This window comes from Musca autumnalis, unplaced genomic scaffold (genome assembly GCF_047663935.1).
Source record: "Musca autumnalis isolate F117 unplaced genomic scaffold, ASM4766393v1 scaffold_1, whole genome shotgun sequence".
In the NCBI taxonomy this organism is placed as follows: Eukaryota; Metazoa; Arthropoda; class Insecta; order Diptera; family Muscidae; genus Musca; species Musca autumnalis.
Window position 1 is genome coordinate 333,844,468 of NW_027411644.1, and position 23,582 is coordinate 333,868,049.

The window sequence follows — 23,582 nt, forward strand, 5'->3', positions numbered from 1 at the left end:
TTCCCCATGATACGTCACATTTTATGAAGCATCGAGACGGGATCCAACGAGAACACAAATTTGGTCGAGTTTAAATAAGTAACATGGTTGCCGCCGACTTTGACATGTGTTCCAGTTTGTTGACGTATTTCCCATTTTTCTGCTCCCGAACTATATCAAAAAAATTTTGTGTGAGAACAATTTTTTAACAGTTCTCTCTTTTACGAGTTTTACTATTAAAACGAAGCTTTAATTTCATCGATGCTGTGATAATCCACGTCTAAAGTTGTGAAAAATGGTCGGACAAAAATGTTATTACGTAAATTCCATTTTTTTGCAAATTGTTTTCTTCGAGTGACAGTAAACAACGCAACACGTCAAACCGTACTGAGTACGTCAAGCTTTCCAATGGAGATGTCAAATGGCGCCACGTAATGTAGTCCTGATACAAACGGTTATTTAATAAGAACTCCATGTAAAAGATGTTTATTCTTCTTATCTCTCCCGATTGCATTGTCTTTCGAATATATGTACACTAATATTTCCAACGTGAGATTAAAAGTTAGTCTCCCATATAAATAAATGATTGCATCATATTTTAATTTAAGTGTATGCTATGGGATCTCATATTCAAGGACAATAACATCCTGCCCCTGTTACGGAAAAACGAGGGAAAATTTGCACGAGTTTTATTGGCTTGACAGAAATAACGAATGGTTTTCTAATGATAAAAGTACAAAGCATGAAGGAAAAATATTCACATTATATTCTATAACAAATAGATGGTGCCTATGTAAGTGAAACGGAACGTTAGGGTTTGTTGTAATGACATTTGTTATCTTTCTTGTTTTTAAGTGATGTTACGGAAACAAAACGACCGAAAAATCAAAGAAAATGTGCGGCCATTAGAAAAAAGTGTCAGGTTTAAGTAGCATGCCAATGACAGAACCTTTTCATTTGGTTTTTGATTTGATAAATGTTATACTCACTTCTTCCTAGTGTCACTTCCATCCACACCGTGATGGATTGTGACATTATTTATGATGAAGCCAATGTTGACAGTAATCGTCAGCAATGGTATGCCTTCAATTACAAAAATCATTCAGTTTTGCATCGTGAAGTATTTGAAGTCTGACCTTAGAATAAGCCCAAAATGTGCAAAATATACTCGAGCAAAACGTGACATGATTTTCTGTAAGGATACATTTAACTGCTGCTGACAGTTTAATTTGGTGCGTGGTATTGTATGATTTAGAGCATAGCACATTTTGCTGTTTCATTATTTTAATGGAAAACTATTAGTAGGTGTTTATTTATTTTGAAAATTTTAGAAACCACGTTTTCACTATAACACAAAAAAACGAAGTGACCCAAAGGAACCATAGATATTGTCGTTATCCATGGACTCCAACACGAATTTTTGCATCAGAACGCTTGAATATTTTTTAGTCCACTTTTGTAGCACAGTGTTATTATTGAAGAAAAAATAACCCTAATGCCATGTTCATACCAGCATTTGAATAACGTCGTTTGTTCTCATAATTACGTACACGAATTAACCCGTTCATACGACATGGTACACAATTCATAGCAACATGATTCATATTTTCATAGTTTTTGTTTACTGATTTTAAAGAAAATTTCAACCAAAAGACGAGTAAAGATAATTTATATGAACTGAAAAAATATTTGTCCTATTTTCAGACATCTATTTAATATTAAATTATATTAGTTTCATTCATGTTTTCTATTTTTTCTCAAAATTTTGGTGTTTTCAGTATATTTTCAAATTTTTCTATTTTAAAAATTAACGAGTGAGAGACCTGCCAAAATAACTTTTTGGTATACAGACTTTCCAGCAGGCATTTGGTTTTTGTTTCTAAATTTGTACGCGAATTTGAAACGATGGACAAAAAATGCAAGTGTAATGAAAGAGAAGACACAATTTCCTATGATTTGAATATATACTAGTCGTTAAACTGTTTACTTTTCATTCATATTTTGCAGTTTTTCTAAAAATGTCTGAGTTTTTAATAAATTTTTAAATTTTGTATTTTTCCTGTCATAATTAATTTATTTCGATAAATTCTCTCATTTGTTAGAGATGGGACATATTTTATCGTCGTTCTGAGAGTAATTTAAATTGAACAATGTACACAAATCGTTGTTCGTTCTCAATATTTTGTATGGGAAATGAAATAACTACATCGTAATTTGGGGTCGAACAACGAATAGAGAGCGAAACACCGTCAGTCTGAACAAGGCATTAGACTTTACAAAAAGGTATAACGTATTAAATGAGGCGCCAAAACGTCCTAACCCACATGTCCAAAATATCAACTGACTATAAATATCTAACCTGAACATTTTGAAATACTAAAAAAACTCCCTATTGCATTATAAAACTCACGCTAAAACAATGCAATATGGAGTTTTTTTTAGTTTTTATTTCAAACGATTCAGGTTATATTTTTATAGTCAGTTCGTTTTTTTTGAACATGTGGTTTGGGCCGTTTTGGCTCTGAGCGACTCAATTATAGAAAACAACATTCAATGGTCGGTTTCTGAAGCAAAATGTGTATTTTTCAAGTCAAATATTTAAATAACATTGTAATTCATTTATCGGTTCCCTCAATACCAGTGCTTCAATATTTAGTATTACACTGTGCAACATTTTTAAGGTGATCTTGTGCAAACAATTCTAACTGAAGATTTTTTGAAAGTACAGACCCAAACAACAAGAAACCCTGGTTTGATTTTATTGTGTCAGATCCACCTCTAATTTTATGGCCCCATCTAAACGCGGTTAAATATTGAGTTTTTAAAGAAATTCGGGGCTATATCTCTGAAACCAATGCGAATCTTCTTCTGACCTCCGAAGCAAATTTGTAGATAAGGACAAGAATAAAATATTTGAAAAAATAATGAACGCGAAGAACTTAATTTATTGCCTCAAATTTCAAAATATATGCAAAAATTCCACAATTTTTATACATTTGGCACCGTATCTCCACCGTTAATTTTTTCTGAATATTTTTTTTGGAAAAATATTCCCTGGAATGTAATACACAACTCTTCAGAACATGTCATTGTTGTAAAAATCGGGCGAACATATATATGGGAGCTATATCCAAATCTGAACCGATTTCGATATAATTTGGCACATTTATTTTTAGACCAAATTCAGTCACACATTCCAAATTTCATCAAAATCGGACATATATAGCGTGTGTGTTACAGAAAACATATATATGGGGGCTATATCAAAACTTGGACCAATATAGCCCATCTTCGAACTTGATCTTCCGACGGCTAAAAAAATCGTATTCCCCAATTTTCAGCGAAATCGGTCAACAAATGCGACCTGTATGTTGCGAACGGACGGACGGACGGACATGCATAAATCGACTCAGAAAGTGATTCTATGTATATCCCTAGAAGGAACTATGGGTCTATATCGCTTCCTTTTGTATGTTACATACAAATGCACTAACACATAATACCCCTTACCACATAGTGATGTAGGGTATAAAAAAATGTATAGTAACGTAGTTGAACGCTTCTCCTTAGTTGTGAAATAAAACAAATTTTCCTCATAGTTGAAATCAACAGTGGGGAATCGGCATCTGGAGTCAAATGATTATGTAATAAATAAATATGGATATGCCATATTTCAAATATACATAAGTATGTATGTAATTACCAATATTAAATGCGATTTCTTCCTTGTCCAATAAAATAATTCCATTCAACTTTCCGATTCAATTATAAAATGTATTGGGCATTTAATTTACTAAAAAGCACCATTTATTTAAGAAAACACAAAACACTGATTTATTCACTCACTTTACCGTCTTGACACTACGTCGGATACTAAAACACTGAAGAAAGAAAAAAAAATAATTCATACCATTTCTTCTTATCCTCTTCGCCAGCTACTTTGGTTAACAACAACAAAACAAGAAACACACGAGTTTGACGCATACACGCCATCAAAGCACCAAAGCCCCCTTCTTCGCTTCTACGTCTTCTATTATACAATACACACAACTCTTTATTATAAAACAGCATTCCGCAGCCGCGAGAGCACTGTTATTACTCTCGTTGACAAACATCCTCTTACCACCCTCCAAACAATATCAAATTGACCCCAAACATATCAAATTGAGATATGTTACAAAATGTTGCAAACATATATTTGTTTGGACCCAAACATATATTTGTTTGCAACCGGTCCCAAACATATATTTTTTTTGGATCCAAAAATATTTACAACATAAATGTTTCTGCGTGTAGAAACTTGAAATTTTGAGTGTGGGTTGTTGTTGGTGTGTAGGGGTGAGATAAGTACTAAAAGTTGTTAAATTTAGTACCAATTGTATATTTTGAAAGGCTATAGCTAGAATCTTGGAATTTGGTATGGGTATCAAGGTTGGGAAGTAGTTTTGATGTAAGGAAATGGTTTTGGAAAGTCGTACTTATGTGTACGAAAAGTACTAATGGTACTAAATTTGGAACAATTTGAAAATTGCAATTAAGATTACTGTTGAAATGTAGGATTGAGATATGAGGGTGGTTTTGGAAATTCGTACTTATGTGTACGAAAAGTACTAAATGGTACTAAATTTGGTACAATTTGGATTTGGGTGTACGCATAGAGCTTGAAATATGAAATTTTGAATAAGGATTACTGTTGACTTGTAAGATTAAGATATGAGGGTAGTTTTGTCAATTTGTACTTATGTGTACGAAAAGTACTAAATGGTACTAAATTTGGTACAATTTAGATTTGGGTGAACGGATAGAGTTGTAAACCTAAAATACGGATGTAGTTGGAATCATCACATTTGGAATAAATATTACTGACGAAGTGTAGGATTGAGATATGGGGGAATTTTTGAAAATTCGTACTTAAAATGTACTTTTGTACTATTTGGATATGATTGAACGGATAGAGATGGAATTCTGAAATTTGGAAACAAGCTTACTGTTGGAGTATAGGATTGAGGTAGTTTTGGAAATTTGTACTTATTGCGTTGCGAATAGTTCTAAATCGTACTAATTTGGTACGACTTGGTTTTGGGTGAACGTATAGAGCTCGGATCCTGAAATTTAGAATTAAGATTACTCAAGGACTGTATAATTGAGATAGTTTTTTTAATTTCGTATTTATGTGTACGAGAAGTACTAAATGGTACTAAATTTGGTATAATTTGGATTTGTGTGAATGGATAGTGGTGGAATCCTGAAATTTGGAATGAAGATTACTGTTGGAGTGGAGGATTGAGGAATGGAGGTATTAGTAGAAATTCGTACTAAAAATATACTAAATTTGGTACTATTTGGATTTGATTGAACGGATAGAGAAGGAATTCTGAAATTAAGAAATTTGGAATAAGGATTGAGGTAGTTTTGGGAATTCGTACTTATTGCGTACGGAAAGTACTAAATTGTACTAAATTTGGTACAATTTGGATTTTGGTGAATATATAGAGCTGGAATCGTGAAATTTGGAATTATTATTATTGTTGCGTTGAGGATTGATCCAGATTTCGGAAATTTGTACATATGTGTACGAAAAGTACTAAATTCGTTACGATTTGGATTTGGGTGAATGGATGATTACTGTTGCGTGGAGGATTGAGACATTATTATTGCGTAAATTCGTTTGTGAAATTGTGAAATTCGTTTGATGCTGCATTGTGAAATTCGTTTGATTAAAGTGATATAGCTGTAATTTCGAATTTTTGTATTAGGATCTATGTTGGCTTTTAGATAACGAGTTTTTGAAATGCATACAAATTCTGAAATTAGGCATTGAGATCGCTAATGATTGAATTATTAAGTTTGAGTTTTAAATACGAAAAGTACAAAATGGTACTAAATTTGGTGTTGGGTGAAGCTGGAATTATACAATTAGTGTGCGAAGAGTACGAAGGTGCAATAAATTTGGTATGGGAATAAGGAATAGAAGTAGAATTCTGATTTTTTTATATTTATCAGGTTCACTGTTAGAGGTGGTAGTACAAAAAGTGTACTAGAAGTATTAAATAATTCCAAATATTGAAGCACTGGTATTGTGTGAACCGATAAATGGATTTTGTCATTTGGATCACTGAAGAGATTGGAACAGAATATTACGAAAATCCGCCTTTAAAATATATGAAATGTTTGTACATGTAATACCATGGATTTTGAAAATTGTACTGAATAATGTACTATTGCTGTTATGTTAAGGCGGTTTCTTAATAATGCACAGAAATCAAAAATCAAAGATACGTTGAACAAAATTGCTTATTTTTTATTCTGAACGTTTTAGAAAGTACATTTGAAAACGGCGATCTATGCGACTATTGTTTTACAAGAGAACAAAAAGGTCTGTCAAAGTGAGCGCATACTGTAACATTTTTTGAATATCGATTTTCTCCATTTTGATATAACAAATTCCGAAAGCTACTTCTTCAAACATACTCTGTTGATGTGTAGGGGTGCGATAAGATCCTTTTTTAGAAATTCGAACTAAATTTCGGTATCCACGATTTTCATATTAAATATTGTTTATTTGTACATATATTATTCCTTTCCCGCATACGGAGTAGCGGGCATTTTGCTAGTACACATATACAATTGGTACTAAATTTAGTAACTTTTAGTACTTTTCGTACACATATAGGTCGAATTTCCTAAATCCTTTTGGTACATCTTTCTAACTCTCCATCAGTGACCCCCATTCCAAATTTCAGAATTCTATATTTAGTACCTTTTAGTACTTTTCGTACCCTTCCAGTTCGAATTTCCAAAAATCCAGCCTTATCTCACCCCTATACACCAACAACAACCCACGCTCAAAATTCCAAGCTTCAGCCGTTTCGTCTGGGCGATGATCTGTCAGTCACTCACTCACTCATCACTAAGATCTTTTATATATACTAGCAAATTGCCCGCTATTTGGTATGTGGAAAGGATATAAAAAACAAATAAATAAAATATAATATGGAAATGGCGAACACTGAAAATGTTGTTGCACTAATACCAATTTTAATCAATATTTATTTTTATTTTAGTACTATTTGTACCCCTTTAGTTCGATTTTAAAAAAGATCAGCCGTATGTCACCCCTACATATTAACAGCGAGACCAACGTTGCACACCAATACTCACCCTAAATTCAAAAAAATACAGATTCCAGCACTGTCCTTACACCAAACAACAAATTGAGTACCATTAAGTACTTTTCGTATACTTATGGTACGTATTTCGACGACATATCTCAACCCTACACTGACATTAATACAAAATAATAACAGTAATCGTAATTCCAAATCTCAAGATTCCACCCGTATCCGTTCGTCCAATTCCAAATCGTACCCATAAGTAAGATTTTCGAAAACTACCTCAATCCTTATCTTTAACAGTAATCTTAATTTCGAATTTCAGGACTGTACAAAATTTAGAACAATTTAGAACTTTCGTGCCCATAACTACGAATTTTCCTTCCTCAATCCATTGTACCAAATTTAGTACCATTTTGAACTTTTCGTTCGCATAAGTACGAATTTCCAAAACTACCTCAATCCTACACTCCAACAGAAATCTTAGTTCCACATTTCAGGATTCCAGCTCTATATGTTCACCCAAATCCCCATTGTATTAAATTTAGTAGAATTTAGTACTTTTTGCACGCTATGTATGAATTTCCAAAACTACATTAGTCCTACACTCCAACAGTAATATCAATTCCAAATTTCAGGATTCAAACTCTATCCGTTCACCCAAATCCAAATTGTACTAAATTTAGTACCATTTATTATTTTTCGTACACTTATAGTTTCCAAATCCCTTTGGTACATATTTTGTACACTTCATCAGTGACCCTCAGTCCAAGTTTGGGGAATCAAGCTCTATCCTTTCACCCAAATCCAAATTGTACTAAATTTAGTACCATTTAGTACTGTTCGTACACATAAGTACGAATTTCCAAAACATCCTCAATCCTACACTTCCACAGTAATCGCAATTACGAATTTCAGGATTCCAGCTCTATCCGTTCACCCAAATCCCTATTGTACCAAATTTAGTACCATTTAGTACTTTTCGTACACATAAGTACGAATCTCCAAAACTACCTACATATCTCATTCCTGCGTTCCTACAGTGATCCTAATTCCAAATTTCAGGATTCCAACTCTATCCGTTAGCCCAAATCCAAATTGTACCAAATTTAGTACCATTCAGTACTTTTCGCACAAATGAGTACACATTTCCAAAACCATCTCCTTATATCAACCCAATTTCTCAACCTTGATTCTCATTCCAAATTTCAAGCTTCTAGCTCTATCCGTTCAGATAATACCAAATGGTACCAAGTTTAGTACATTTTAGTACTTTTCGTACACTTGCATTTCGAATTTTTGAAAACCGTTTGGTACGTTTATCCTATATTCATTCCATCAGTGACCCTCGTTCCAAATTTCAGAACTCTAACTCTAGCGGTGCGCCAAATACCTTTTAGGACTTTTCGTACTCTTCTAGTTCGAATTTCCAAAAACCCAGCCCAACCCAAGAGTGACCCTCAACCAAAATTTCAAGATTCTAGCTTTAGCCGTTTATCCTCTTTTATAATATTAGATAACATAGAAGAAAACATATTAGAGTTCTTTCTCTTGTTAGTGCAATAATGAAGATATTCCGTTTACCTATTGACAAAAAATATTAGATCATTATATTAAATTACAAGGACTTCCTAGTGTGGCATACAATTTAAATAAATATTACAATTCTTGAAACGCATTGAAACCGTAATAGTGGAAATGACATGATGCACATCTGATTTTGCAAAACAGCGAATCAATCCCTTTTATTTGATATACACTTTGTGAAATTCTATTTGTCGACCACTATGTGCACTAGGGTTATGACTTTTTTACAACCTCATATCCCTGTATCATAGCGTTATGAGTTTTGCCATAAGATTACATAAAATCATAAATATAACGTGATTCGGTGAAAAAACCTCACGCACAAAATGATTTTAAAATTTGAATTTATCAAAATTATGGACAATTTTTTTGAGTCACTGTAAGCGGATATACAATTGAAATTAAACTTTAGAGTCAAATGAGATAATTAAACTAATATAACATTTATTTCTCACTAATTTACTTCAATTCTGAGAATCGTAAAAATGTCGTAAACGCTTTTATTTAAAGATATAATTTTTTAAGAAAAAACAAAAAATTTAAAATTTTTTCAAAGTGGTTTGTGCATGGCCTTTTTCAATATTTGAATGAAATAAACATTATTATAGTTATTAGTAGGCTTATAGCTCATTTAGACTAGCCATAAATCCTCCACTGGATTTAATAAATCCAGTACAAATCTCATTGCATTTAGATATACATTTTGGAGGATTTAAATTGCAGTCAGCTGATTTCTGTTCATAGCACAATTACCAAGGTAGATGCATCGGCTCACCTGATTGCATTTGAAACATCAAAAGATTTTTTTGTAAATTGAATTCGTCTCAAAAAACATACGTCAAATTAAATATTTATTGTTTAATACTGAAAATGTTAGCACATTATGCTACTAATGCTAACTAAAGAGCGAATAAACAATTATTTTATCGCAGTTTGCCCATCTAAAATAAATAAACGAATTATTTTATCTTTTAGACATCATAAATATTAATCTTGGTTGTACATCAAAACAAATTTAATTTTTCCGCATTGTTTACAAATTTTTACATTTTAAATTATTTTTAGTGTAGCAATTCACCGATGCATCTACCTTGTTTCTTGTGCCAGCTTGTGTATTTTCCAGCAACATGTTGCAAAAAAAGAGTTGTATACGAGGATTTATGCCAGATTTAAAACAAATCCACTCAATAGGAGGATTTATTTTTGTATGGGAAATCTGGTAGATTTTGGCTGGATTTAGCAAATAAAACCTGATAATGTGCTAAATCCGGCTAATGAAGTCATATCTAAATGGGCTATTATATTTATTCATTCGTGCAACAAAAAATTATTTTTGAATTTTTTTTTTTTCATTTCATACATTTTTTCAAAAAATTATATTTTTGAAATCGATTTGTGCGTGAACTTTTTTTTTATATTTCAATGGAATAAACGATAGCGTAGTGATTATTAGGCAAAATTTCATTCGTCCCTACTACAGGAAATCATTTTTGAGAAAAAATGTCAAAAAGTCATAACCCTAATGTGCCTCTTTGACAAGAAACAGTAAAATTTCCATGATTTCCATGAAGTACATTTACATTTTCGCCATTAAAAAATATATCATTCAATGCCGTTTCAGTGCGATCCATAAAGAACCGTGGAAATCTCTGGATTACCGATAATTTTTAAAAATCTGTTTTCGCACATTTTAAACAGGCGTATCGTTTTTTTATTTAAGTTGAATGACACATCCGATGTTTTGAAATACATGTTTTGCAAATTTTCGAAATTTGAGGGGTATCGTAACCGCCGATCTAGTTGATCGAAAGGGACGCCCCGCGGCTTTTTAGATCCAGAACGCCAAAAAAATAATTTTACTCTGGTTTCCACGGCAATTGAATGATGGTTGCAAATTTTGAATCCAAAAAACAGGAATTTAAGTTGATTTTGAGCGCAGATTGCTGCTATCCTATGAAGACTACACATTAAAAATGCCAAATCGCTGGTACTGCAATCACATAATAAGCCGTTAGACAAATCTAGTTGCGCGTCCGGAATACTCGTAGAGCAACAATTCAAACACAAGCTGTTTCAAAATTGAAAGCATCCTCTTGACAGGGTTGCACTGAAAATTCTAAAAAAATATGTACATATATAAAAGTTCACGAACAAATCGATTAAAAAAATATTTTTTTGAACAAAAGGTATGAAATGAAAAAAATATTCTCAAAAAATATTTTAAATACAGCTTACTAATAGCTAAAATAACGTTTATTCCATTCAAATATCGTGTCGTGCACAAACAACTTTGAAAAAATTGTATTTTTTGTTAAAAAAGTCTATTTTTGAATAAAAGCGACGACGACATTTTTATTATTCTCAGAATTAAAGAAAATTAGTGAGAAAGAAATGTTATGTCTGTTTGGTTATCTCATGTGGCTCTAAACTTTATTTTCAATTATATACAGTCAGTCAACTTAATTATTGCAAAACCAAAATTATTACAAAATTTAAAATAAAAGATCATTTTATTGGTATTAATAAATATAATTTTTAATATTTTTGTTAACAGTATAATTCTTACAGATGTTTATTAATATAATAAAATAAAAAATAGCTAAATTTCACTAAACATTTCTTTAAAATTAACAAAAATGAGAACAACTCATTTTTTGCACTGTCAACTAAAGAATTGCAAAATTCACAGTCATTCACGGTAGTTTTCGAAAAGTTGGTTCTAATATTTCGTATGCCCACCTTTGGCATCAAAAACAGCTTGTAAACGTATCTGAATTTAATAAATGAGTTTCGGAATGTCATATTTCGCAATACTTTTTGAGACCCATCGTGATAGTACAGCATCATTTTAGTCTCATCAGAAAATATAACGTCATCGCGATACTAAAGATGGCGTGAAAAGTTGTTTGTAACAAGTCTGGATAGTTTCTATATATTGTGCTGGGAGGGCAATGGTTTTTACCTAGTAAGTAGTGATGAGTGCTTGTTATTATGTAGTACTTTTCTGACTTTTCCATGTGACTCACTTACTTCAAAATCATTTTTAATGAAAAAAGCAAATTTCTGGTGCAGCTTTGGACTCTTTCGCCAATTTATTTAATCATTATCCTGTCAATTCGTGTGGTTATTATTTGGGGCCTGCCTGGCTTCTTTCTCGGTGCGGTATACGATGTTGTATACACTTCTCAGCTTACGAAAGGTGACTTTAAAGATTTCTCTTTCGGATTTACCAATATTATAATTGGAATAGACCAAATGTATATTTTCCGAAATCGTTTACCTGACTTTCTCTTTTTGTTTATATACAAAAAATATGGATCTACATGTCCACATACCATAAAAGTCATGAAACCTTATGTAGAAACTCATCACGCTATGAAACATGCATCGATATTTTTATACGATCTTTAGGTATGCCAACGTTTTTAAGGGAGGTTCAATTTAAATTTAAATTTTTTGAATTTTTCACTTTATTTTGTATTGGAAGTATTTTGGTTTTATGCAGCATAACCACCAGGAATAAAAACACTTTAGTCTTGAGGGGATGTTCACAGCAACATTGGCCTTATTAAACTGGCAACTTCTCTTTTGTTTGCAGGCGCTTGTATTACAAACGTAACTCAATCTAGAATATTCTATCGATAACTTCTACTACTAATTGTTACGTAATCGATACATAGATAACTAGTTGATTCTCGATCTCAAACTATCGCTGTAGTTGCTCATGACTGACCGATTTCTGCATTTATTAGCTTGGTGTTGTCATCAAATCGGTTATGAATACAAATGAATGACTAAGAATGAAAAAAAAAATGAAACAACATATAAAAAAAGTTCAAAAAAACGTATTATATAACACTGTGCAACATTTTTAAGCCAATCGCGTGCAAACAACTTCTGTCCAGAATTTTATGAAAGTAGAGGACCAATAGGCAAAAACCATATTTGGGTTTTATTGTTTTAGACCGGGTTCGGTTTTTATGGCCTCATCTAAACATGGTTAAAGATCGAATTTTTAAAACAAATCGGGGCAGCATCTCTGAAACCAATACGAATCTTGATTTGACATCTGCAGAAAAGTTGTAGATAAGAGCAAGAAGAAAATATTTGGAGGAATAGTGAACTCGAAAAACTGCATTTATTGCCTCAAATTTTATAACATATCCAAAAATTCTATAATTTGTGTACTGTATTTCACAGCGTATCTCCCAAAAAGATAAATTCTTCTTAATGTTACCTTTTGGGAAAATATTCTCTGGAATGTAATACACAACTCTTCAGAACATTATATTGCTGTAAAATGTTTGTTTATAGCAAATTTTTCAACAACAATTTGGTAATTATTTCAATAATTCATTGAAATCCCCAACATTGAAATCCCCAAATAAGTTTTGTAAAAGGTATGTTATGAAATACCCCCTAAACAACGTGAAATAACAATTTTAGAGTTTCAGAATGTTTTGAAGAATTGATGGTCGCATTATTTGGAAAATTTCTAGAATTGTTATTTGTTTCAACTTGCAACAGTTTAGTTGTTACTGATTAGAATTTCAGAAATTATGTAAACTTTTCTATATTTGTGTTTGATGCACTAGATGCAGCTTTTCCTAGTTCATCTGTTTGACACATAAGTTCTACTACTTTAGGGCTACAATATTGCTGAAGACTACAAAGCAAAATTCTTATTAGTTTCGGAGATAAAGGTCCGATCACAGGAAAAAAGGCTCATTTTAGGTCGGTTTAGATGAGGCCATAAAATCTAAACCCGATCTAAGAACACAAAACCCAATTAAGGTTTTTGTAGTCTCAATATGTACTTTAAAAAATGCCCATTAGAAGTTGTTTGCATTTCTAGTGTTGCACAGTGTAATTCGGAAAAAATGAGTTTTGAAAGAAATTAGTAGAGGGTGCTATTCATGTGATATTAAAATAGTGTTTACTCCTGAAGTTATATTTTTTGCGTTCGTCGTTTTGCTGATCAACAGAGATGGCCTGTCGGAAACTGTGACGTATATGACGTCGTAAACATACAAAAAAAAGGTTTACGACAAAATTAAACATTTATAATTTCAACAATATTTGTTTTTAATCCAATTCAATAACATTTTAGATTTTCTTGAAATCTTATTTTATTTCAACAAAAAGAACATCAAATTTAAAAGATATTAATTTAATTGATTTTGCTTCCATTGAAAGTGTCTTTTATTCCTTGAAATAGAAAAATATTAACATTTCATATTTCTGTAATGTAATGTTCACATGATATGACAGATTGAGTTTGAATTGGGCTGTATCGTTCAAGGAGTTGAACGAAACTGGAATCGTTAAATTTCAAACTTTTTGAATATTCTTGTAATATAATTGAATATATATTTGTTAATTATAATATTTAATATGTATAATATGTATTTGACACAATACATTTATAACAACGGGCGGGAATTACTTTACAAATTTAATTTCATATTAAATAAATGTACAATTGTTTGTACAACCACTACAATAAATTGCAACTGACAAATGCTAAACAATCTTGAATAGCAAAATATTTACTAACAAGTGAAAAAGTATCAGTCGGCTTTTCCGACAGAGATATACACTCAACCTGTGCGAGTTCAAACCTTCATCAACTAAAATCCTTTTCCCCAATAATTAAGTATTAGGGAGGTTTCAGATATTGTGGCCCTTTTGGGCGTATGCAATAAAGCTCGCTAAAAATGCGGAGGAAGTAGGTCTTACGAGTCATTTCAGTTGGTCACCGTATAACTTAAAGGTTTTGGGCCAGTATGTCAGGAAGCATGGACGTCTTACCCAGGAAAAACATAATACCGCTATAAAAAGGAGCAAAAAGAGTAGCATCGGTATAATTGTCCAAATGATCTTCGAACAAATCCTGGTACCTGAAGGAGTGGACCGACTTGGCTTATCTTCGAACTTAAACTAAGTTTGGACAAAATATTACGAAGACCAAATTTTGGACCGAATCGGAAGATCCGTTCGGTGCCAGATAGTTTTTTGCATCTTTCAGGCTATTTTCTCAGGAAGTATGGACTTGCTCCTGATGAAACTTGTACCATCGTATAGGGGACAGTGAATACAGTTTGTTACAACAAAGCGATTCGAAAGGTGGTCCTGAACTGAACATTTCCACAATTTTGTGTGGGAGGTACCAGTAGAAATGGTAAATATTATGGACAACATATTTCGAAAGCCAAATGGTTGATTTGTTCAAGAGTTATCGTACGCTTCAGCCAGACAGACAGAGTGACGGATCAACTCCAAATTGTCTGAAAGGGATTTCGTCCAAACATACTCTGGGTCTAAACCCATTATTTCAATGAGACACATTTTTCCCGTATGAAATTATATGTGTATGTATACCCTCGTTAGCATAAATGCTGAGGGTATAAAAAGTGTAAAACATAATTAAAATGTGCAAATATAACACCAAATAACCCATATAGTAAAGGTAATAAATGTTCAACAATAATTTAAATTAGAAATTACATAGAGAACATAGACATTTTTAGGTTTATGACGTAAACGACTTTTTACTTTTTCCGACGTTTACAACTTTACAACCGCAGAAAACCCAAAAAATCGTCAAACAGACCATCTCTGCTGATCAAACTAAAACAAGAACGCTCTTCTCTGTAATGATAACAACATATTGGCAACATTTATCGGTGGTCTTACGTAATATAAATTTAAATTCCAGTTGCCGTATTTTCTGCTAACAATTTTTTATGTGTTATCTTATATAATTTTTTGGTCTAAATTGGATTTGAAAACAAAGAAAGCGTTGATAATAAGGTTCGTTGTTAAATGCATAACATATGTAACTCTCAACGTTAAAGTATGCTTCTTACTACTTGCCGTCTGATGGTGATGCCATTCTTGCAGAACTTTTGCAAATCAGTTTATTAACGTTTCATTCAATAAAAGGAAGCAATTCCCTATTCAACGATAACCTATGTACATTTTTGCAAAAGTTATGTTGAAATACTTGACAAACTTTTCCAAAACTTCTAGAAACACTGATGGAAATAATTCGTTTCCTAAATAATTAATTTCAGAAATTTATGACAGATTTGTTTCGTCGGCATCAGTAATCATACACTTTCATATCGTGACGTTGGAGATAGATGTACAGTTATGTTACGACAACAATTTGTTCCTACAAAGTTTTCGTATTCGGAATAAATCAAACGAAAGGTAAACATTATGACGTGATTTTCTAACTTTCAGTAAATAATTTCTTGTACCTTCACATACTGATTCAGGAAGCTCAGCTGTTATGCTAAATTAAATCTTGATGTATTCCTCAAAAAAACTCCGACCATATACATACATACATACATACAAATGAACATGTATGGACATGTACATGTCCACAAATGAATGGCAAAAGTTTATCATAGGAATAGTAAATTAATATGTATGTATGTCCAACTTATTGAAATAGTATTCCTATTATATATGTATGTGCAAATTATTAGGATAGAGTGATGGGTCAAATGTATGTAAGCCAATGACAACTTTTCTTTATCTCATTAAAATGGTTTCATTTCAACGAAACTGACATTGTAATTTATCATACATTAGGACTACCAAAAAATATTGTTCTGCGTTTCTATGGTCGATTCGGTGAAGTAAGTCCATTTTTAGAAAATTTTCAAGAGGAAGAAAAAACATTATATCGAGTCCATTTTTAGAAAATTTTCAAGAGGAAGAAAAAACATTATATCGATTTCTGCATTAAAGGTGAAAAAAAAATTGTTTTTTGTGGTTATGCCTAATGTGGTGTAGTATTAGCTATCTTGCTTATGCGCTTTTTTTTCTTGAGGGAGGATAATTATTGTTTTTTTTTTATAGTTTATTTATGTTTTCATTTAATACAATAATATTTTAAGAAATTATTTTAAGAATTTTTAATGTTTCCTCAGATATTAGAGAATTTTTTTATTGAGTCAATGGCTTTCTTTCCTTCCTCCTCCAGATATATTTTGATTTTACTAGATTCATTTCTAGAAACCCTTCCATTATTTCCCCTTAACAAGTTTGTTAAAGGTTTTCCTATTTCAGCGAACCTTTTATAAACCGTCTGTAATAATTAAAGAGTCCCAGGAGTGAGCGAAGCTCTTTCAATGTATTAGGATAAGGGACATTTATGATAGCTTCTACTTTTTTTGGGGTTTGTCTTGACTCCGTCAACGGATTCTACAAAACCAAAGAATTCTAGTTCTTTTTTGAAGAACTCACACTTGTCTAGCTGAACTTTCATGTTCGCTTTCTCTATAGTATCCAAGATTATTGCAAGGTGTTCAATATGATCCTCTTCGGTTTTGCTGAAAATTATGATATTATCTATCTAAACGTAGCATATTTTCCGTATAAAGTCACGTAAAATATTGTATTATGTTCTTTGGAATATTAAACAGATCTTCTGTAATCTCGGCAATAGGATATTTGTGTGAAATTGTGATAGCGTTTAACTTCCTATAATCTATTACTACCCTATATTTCTTTTGACCAGACGCATCCTCTTTCTTCGGTTGTATTATTTCATCCCTTAGTAACCTTTTTATTTCTTCGTCAACGACTCCTCATAAGGAAAGTGGGTATGGATAATTTCTAGTGTACAATGGCATACCTGAAGTCGTTCTTACTTCAGCAACCACTTTTGTAGTATAACTTAATTTTTCATCAGGATCTCTAAATAAGTTAGGATGCTTTTTTTAACTTTACCTAAGTTTATTGATTGATCCTTAGTTAGGTGTCCTGTTCTTAATTCTATCCCAATATGTTCTACCCAAAAATAGTTCTCAGATGTGTAAATAACAGGCTTAATTTTTGGTCCGAAAATATCTAGAAAAGTCTGATGGGTCATTTTTATATTTTCACTAACTGAATTTGCTGTAAAATGTCCTTGATTACATATAGGATTCTCTACTAACTCGGGTTTAATGTAATTTTTATTACTTCCTGTGTTCAAAAGAATTTTTAACATTTTACCTTTCCTCGTTCTAATTTTGTAATATGGCAACGAGGAACTCCTTATGCAAAAAAATTAAGGTCCGCATTAAAATCTTCATTGGAGTATTCATCCAGGATATTATCCGGTACTCCGATTCCATATTGATTGCTAGCATTATCTTCAACGAATTCATTTTCAATAGCTTGAGAATAATTTCCAAGCTCTAATTCATAATTTTCATTGCCTTCTGGGACGCAGGATTCCCTTCTTTCATCTATGTATATGTTCGGTCCTTTCTTCTCCTGTATTACTATGAAAATTTCTTTGAACCTTTGCTGGAATTTGGAATGATACTGCTGCAGGTCTTTTGTTCGCAGGATTTAAAGAAGGCCTATTGGCGTAGTTTATTTGTCTTGTTTGCATGGAATGATTTATGTCCATGGGTTCAGATCGTTGAAAAGTCTGTTGACTTTTTGGAAAATTGTTGATATGGTATTTGAGCATTAAATGACTGTTGTATTGGTCTTGGAGGTCGTGGAGGTAGTGGTGGTCCTGCAGGTCTACCTATATGAGCTAACTGTGGATAAAAATTTGCAAATGTTCCTGCAGTATTTTTTCTTACATTTTCCATCTAGTTTAAGGCATATATGTAGCGCTTGAGGCAATGAAGATGGTTCACTAACGCTTTAAAGTCTCGGAAGATCCCCTCTTAAGCCCCTTTTGAATGTATCAAGAGTCTTATCTCGATAGGCGTTAGTCATGGCCAACATACTACTATCGTCTAAATCTAGACAAGCAATCTTGTCCAGAATTAATGATAGATGCTGATATACGGCTTGATAATATTAATAAGGCATTTACTAATTCGAGGCCAATCTAAAGGGGTTCTGTAGGAATCAAGTGCTGTATCTGCCTCTCCTACTATTTTTGTTTTAATTGTATGCAAAATAGCATACTATTTACTTGCTCCCTTGAGTTCTTTGAAAAGGTCTAATACCATTTCAACGGATTTTCTCCAAGACACAAACTCACAAGGTTTCCCTGAAAATGCTCTTATGTTATTAACGATATCTTGAATTTTTTCCAGTTCCTCAAATTTTACAACACCTATTGGATGATCGCAATCCTCATCCAAACCTGAGTCTAATTTGAAAAATTCTGCACTATAGCTTTGATTTTATTCCTCTGAGTGGAAGAAAATTTTGAAGTTGCACTCGTACTCATGGCACTAAGTTTATGTGTTAATTCATATATTGATGTTTCTGGCATTTTTTTTTTTTAAATTAGGAAATAGGAATTTTGGAAAGATTAAAGTAGTTTCTTACCAAAAGTAGCATGCTATCATTTTTTGCTTGAAATTAGTTTTTTTTTAATTTCTTAATTTCTACTTAATAACTTTTATATTCTTATTTACTTTTTAGTATTTCCTCAGTTTATAATTTTTTACGAGGGCAGTTCGGAAACTTCTTAGCCTAGCACAAAAAGCGCGGTATAAACAGAAAACTCCTTCATATAGAAACAGGTGTTCAAAAAAAGACGCATCCGCAATTTTTTACAATGGAAAAATTAGAAATGCGTGCTGTCATTAAATATTTACATAAAAAAGGTTTATCGGGACAAGAAATTCATAATGATATGGTGAATGTGTTAGGTGAAAGTGCTCCTTCATATGCAACAGTAAAAAATTGAGTTGCTGAATTTAAATGTGGTCGTACAAGCATTGAAGATGAACCACTTAGTGGACGTCCAAAAACAGCAACAACAACAAAAATTGTAGCCAAAGTGCATGATATGGTATTAAATGATCGACGAATAAAAGTGCGTGAAATTGCTAATATCATGGGCATCTCAAATGATCGAGTCCATTTAATTTTGCATGAAGAACTACAGATGAAAAAGCTTTCTGCAAGATGGGTGCCGCATTTGTTAACAGTCGATCAAAAACGCATAAGAATTTTAAGCGTCGTTTCATAACTGTTGATGAGACATGGATCCACCACTATACTCCAGAGACAAAAGAACAATCCAAACAATGGACTGAAGCTGGAGGAAGTGCCCCAAAGAAGGCAAAAACAATTCAATCGGCTGGTAAGGTTATGGCAACCGTTTTTTGGGACTTCAAAGGTATTTTATTGATTGACTATCTGCAAAAGGGTAAAACAATAAATTCAGAGTACTATTGCAACCTTTAGGATCAATTAAATGTACAAATTCGAGAAAAACGTCCTGGTTGTATAGCAGATACAGCTCGTGGTTTATGCGACGTCGATATTCACCGTCAACGCAGATTGGTCCGTAGATCTTTCGAAGAATTTTTCTCTCAAACACACCAAGCACTGTCATGTCTGCTTGCGCAAGTACCCAGGCTTCGGAGCCATACATCAGCACGGGTAGTATCAGTGTTTTGTACAGCGTCATTTTTGTTTGACGAGATGTGGCTTTGTTTTTAAACTGCTTACTTAAACCAAAGTAGCATATGTTGGCCAAAACATTTCTTCTTTTTATTTCACAACTGATGTCGTTTGTTGTGTCTACGGAGGTGCCGAGGTAGACGAAGTCTTTTACTACCTCAAAATTATAGAAACCAACTTCCACAGTTGGTCCGAACTCAATGGACGCATTGCGCGTCGACACCATCAACTTGGTCTTCTCACCGTTTATATGTATATATGTTTAGAGGCGACGTAATGCCAAAGCACCCTGCTATACGACATTTCTGGTTTGTACATGGTGGGATTTTGACATGTTATCTGTCCGGTTAGTTATTAGATCTGATAAATATCTCGACCTTATTCATCCAGTACCATTTCTCTCCATTTTAGATCAAATTTTTTGTACAAGGGGACAAATTCTATTATCGTTCAACCAGGTGATCATGTAAATTTTTTTTAAGTCTTGTAACTTCAATATTGATTTAAATAGACGAAAAATACTCCAAAAACAATACCACACATTTTTTGCAAAATTTCTATGAAAAATTCAATTTTTCCTGAAAATTACTGTTTTCCCAAAATTTGCCTATTTTGGTATACCGGTATTCCTGGTATGTATCGAAGGGGTTTGTATAGGTTTATCGGTGTCAAGTCTTATTTTAACATCTGTTGATGACTTCTGAAAGATCTGCTTAAAAATTCGCATAATTATTTGATCATCCCCTGCAGGTGATATTGTTTGTTGTCCTTACACCTCCTTCTCATCTTATGGCTATTTTAGTTCTTTTTACGCGGTATCCAGCTCTGCTTTAGATATTGTGCTGCTCCTATGTTTATTTCTGGACTTCGTTGAATCCACAATTTTCAAAAATTACCTTTCTAGCAAAGCTTTGATATAAATTCCTGGTCATAATTTAAGTTTTTCTTAAAAAATTAGACATGTCTTGTTTTCGGCATGCTTGTCTGTCAAAAGTAAACATATGTAGGTGGGATAAAATGTACTCCTCATGAAAGCTTTTTGCCCCCCTCTTTTGATAAAAAGCAATCTGATTCTCCTATATTTCACACATTTTTGAAACATATGTGTTCATAACTGAATAATCATTTTTAAATCCTGAATCATAACTGAATAATCATTTTTAAATCCTGAATCAAATAACAAAAACAAATATATTTCAAAACTCAAAATGTACCTAAAAATAGATTGAATGTGACATAGGCATCTGAGTTGCAAATGTTTTGAGCAGCACTGTATATAAGAACTCTGGATATAAGAATAGTCATGTTTGTCGATATCTAAAGTAAATGAATCTACTTTTAACTTCATATATTAAAACTAAACAATTTTATTTCTCCTGTTTAGGCTTTGTTGCACACTCATGACGTTGTGGCTCGCGATGTTTATGGGGAGGAAGCATTGCGTGTAACACCTCCTCCCATGCCGCTTTATTGCAATGGCGAAGACTTGGATAATACGGATGCTGGAGAATTGCAGCATGTAACTCGAGTGCGATTGGTACAGTTCCAAAAGAATACTGATGAGCCCATGGTGAGTTTTTCAATTTATTCTGTTAAAGCTATATTACTATTTACAGAAACAACTAATGCTGAAATAAGACAACGCTTTAGCGACATCCGACCGAATCAAAATGGAAGACCTTTAAAAACTTAAACATTTTACTTCAAAACATATATTGATATCACTGTGTGTAATTTGTTGAGTTAAGTTTTATTAACCATATTCTGACACCGCAGTGTGTCCAAAAGACCAAAAAAGAGATGATACGTGTCTCGCCGTTTTCCCCCATCTCATCAACTTTCGCGGTTATAGGCCTCCAAAGGTTTGAGGCTTTGATGTCAAAAAACATAATTTTGTCAGGATCATATCTTCCTAACCGCTAAGAAATTTGATTTACTTTCAGATCCATCAAACATCATTTGCAAGGTCAAATTTCTTTTAAACCCACCAAAATTTAAGCAAACAACCAACTACAAAAATGTACATTGAATCTCAATAATGAACTTTCATGAACATACGAACTCTGTAGAAACAATTCTTAAAGGTCAAAATGGCAAAACAAACGAAATTTTTATCCTGTTTTCTCTGGTTCTGGTCCACAGATACTAAACCGTTCAATATTCAAAAAAAAAAACAATAAACTACAATAATGTAGCAACGATTCAGTAAACAACTTTCTGGAAAATACGAATTGTCTGCGAAAGTTTCTTAAAGGTCGTTTGCTTCAAATTTGATCGGTTTAATATCTGTAGACCAAAACCGGAGAAAAATGTAAAAGAAATTACATCTTGACGATTATGATCTAGAAAATGAAGTTTGATGGATTTTTTTGTGTTCATAATTTTTGTTCTTTTTGAAATAAGCTACATCTTTGCGAATTTCCTAACGGTTTGGAAGATATTGTCCTGACAAAATGACCCCTTTTGACATCAAAGCCTCGGCGAGACACATGTCTTCTCTTTTTTGATCTTCTATCTCGTTGCGGTGTCCGAATATGGTTAATAATTTTTGTGTTGCATAGTGTATTCAAAAAAAGCCAGCTATTTTTATTTTATGATTTACAGTTACATTCAACAGATAACGCGCGTTTTTTACTTAGTCGAATTTTGCATGTCAAACCCAGTCAATTGATTCGGTTGACGGGTTTAGCTCGGTTACCGTTCAAAAATGTCAATATTTTGCTTAAAGCAATAATTAGAATCCTTTCTCATTTATCTTTTTTGTGATTTAGTGCTTTTTTATACATAAACCTATCATCCCTCTTTGTCTGTTGTAGGGCATCACGTTAAAAATGACCGAAGATGGTCGTTGTCTGGTCGCGCGTATCATGCACGGTGGGATGATACACCGACAGGCAACACTGCACGTGGGAGATGAGATTCGTGAAATCAATGGGCAGTCAGTGCAGAACCAATCCGTAGGGCAATTGCAACGAATGTTGGTAAGTTTCAAACAACCGTTTTTGCAGTTATCAAATCCGATGAACCTTAAATATTACAAAATATTCTTCTTCTTTTGCAGCGTGAGGCACGTGGTTCCGTTACCTTCAAAATAGTTCCTTCTTATAGAAGTGCTCCTCCACCATGCGAGGTAATTAAAATTGGCAACGACAACAACAACAACAACAATACAAACAATCGTATTATGTTTGCTAGTTGCTGTTATATTTCTATTTATTTTACCTTTATTTTTTTTTTTTTTTTGTTCCTAATGTGAGCGATGTTTTTATGTTTGTCTTGTGAAATTATGATTTAATAGTTTCAGTTACAGTGAACCAAAACTTATTCGTGCATCCCTTGAGTTTTTAAATAAACACAAAAATGGGGGCCTTTAATTTTAGCTGCAAATTAAATGTTAATTTGACCAACATTTTTGCTCGCTCCCGAATAGGCTCACATACTTTTGGATGGGAATAAAGAGGCATGACCTCTTTATTGTACTTAGCACTAAAAGGCGCATTTTAGGAATATTCAACA

At 32.8% G+C, this 23,582-nt stretch overlaps 1 protein-coding gene across 23 annotated transcripts in view; it reads left to right on the plus strand.

Annotated features, from left to right (window-relative positions):
* The window catches only part of CASK (peripheral plasma membrane protein CASK), a 194,445-nt gene that overhangs the window by 143,363 nt on the left and 27,500 nt on the right, over nt 1-23,582 (plus strand). For all 23 annotated transcript variants that reach the window (XM_073963067.1, XM_073963058.1, XM_073963063.1 and 20 more), the window contains 3 exons: nt 21,451-21,636; nt 22,883-23,047; nt 23,128-23,196. In XM_073963067.1, coding sequence (XP_073819168.1) covers nt 21,451-21,636; nt 22,883-23,047; nt 23,128-23,196 — 420 coding nt within the window. The remainder of the gene's footprint in view (nt 1-21,450; nt 21,637-22,882; nt 23,048-23,127; nt 23,197-23,582) is intronic.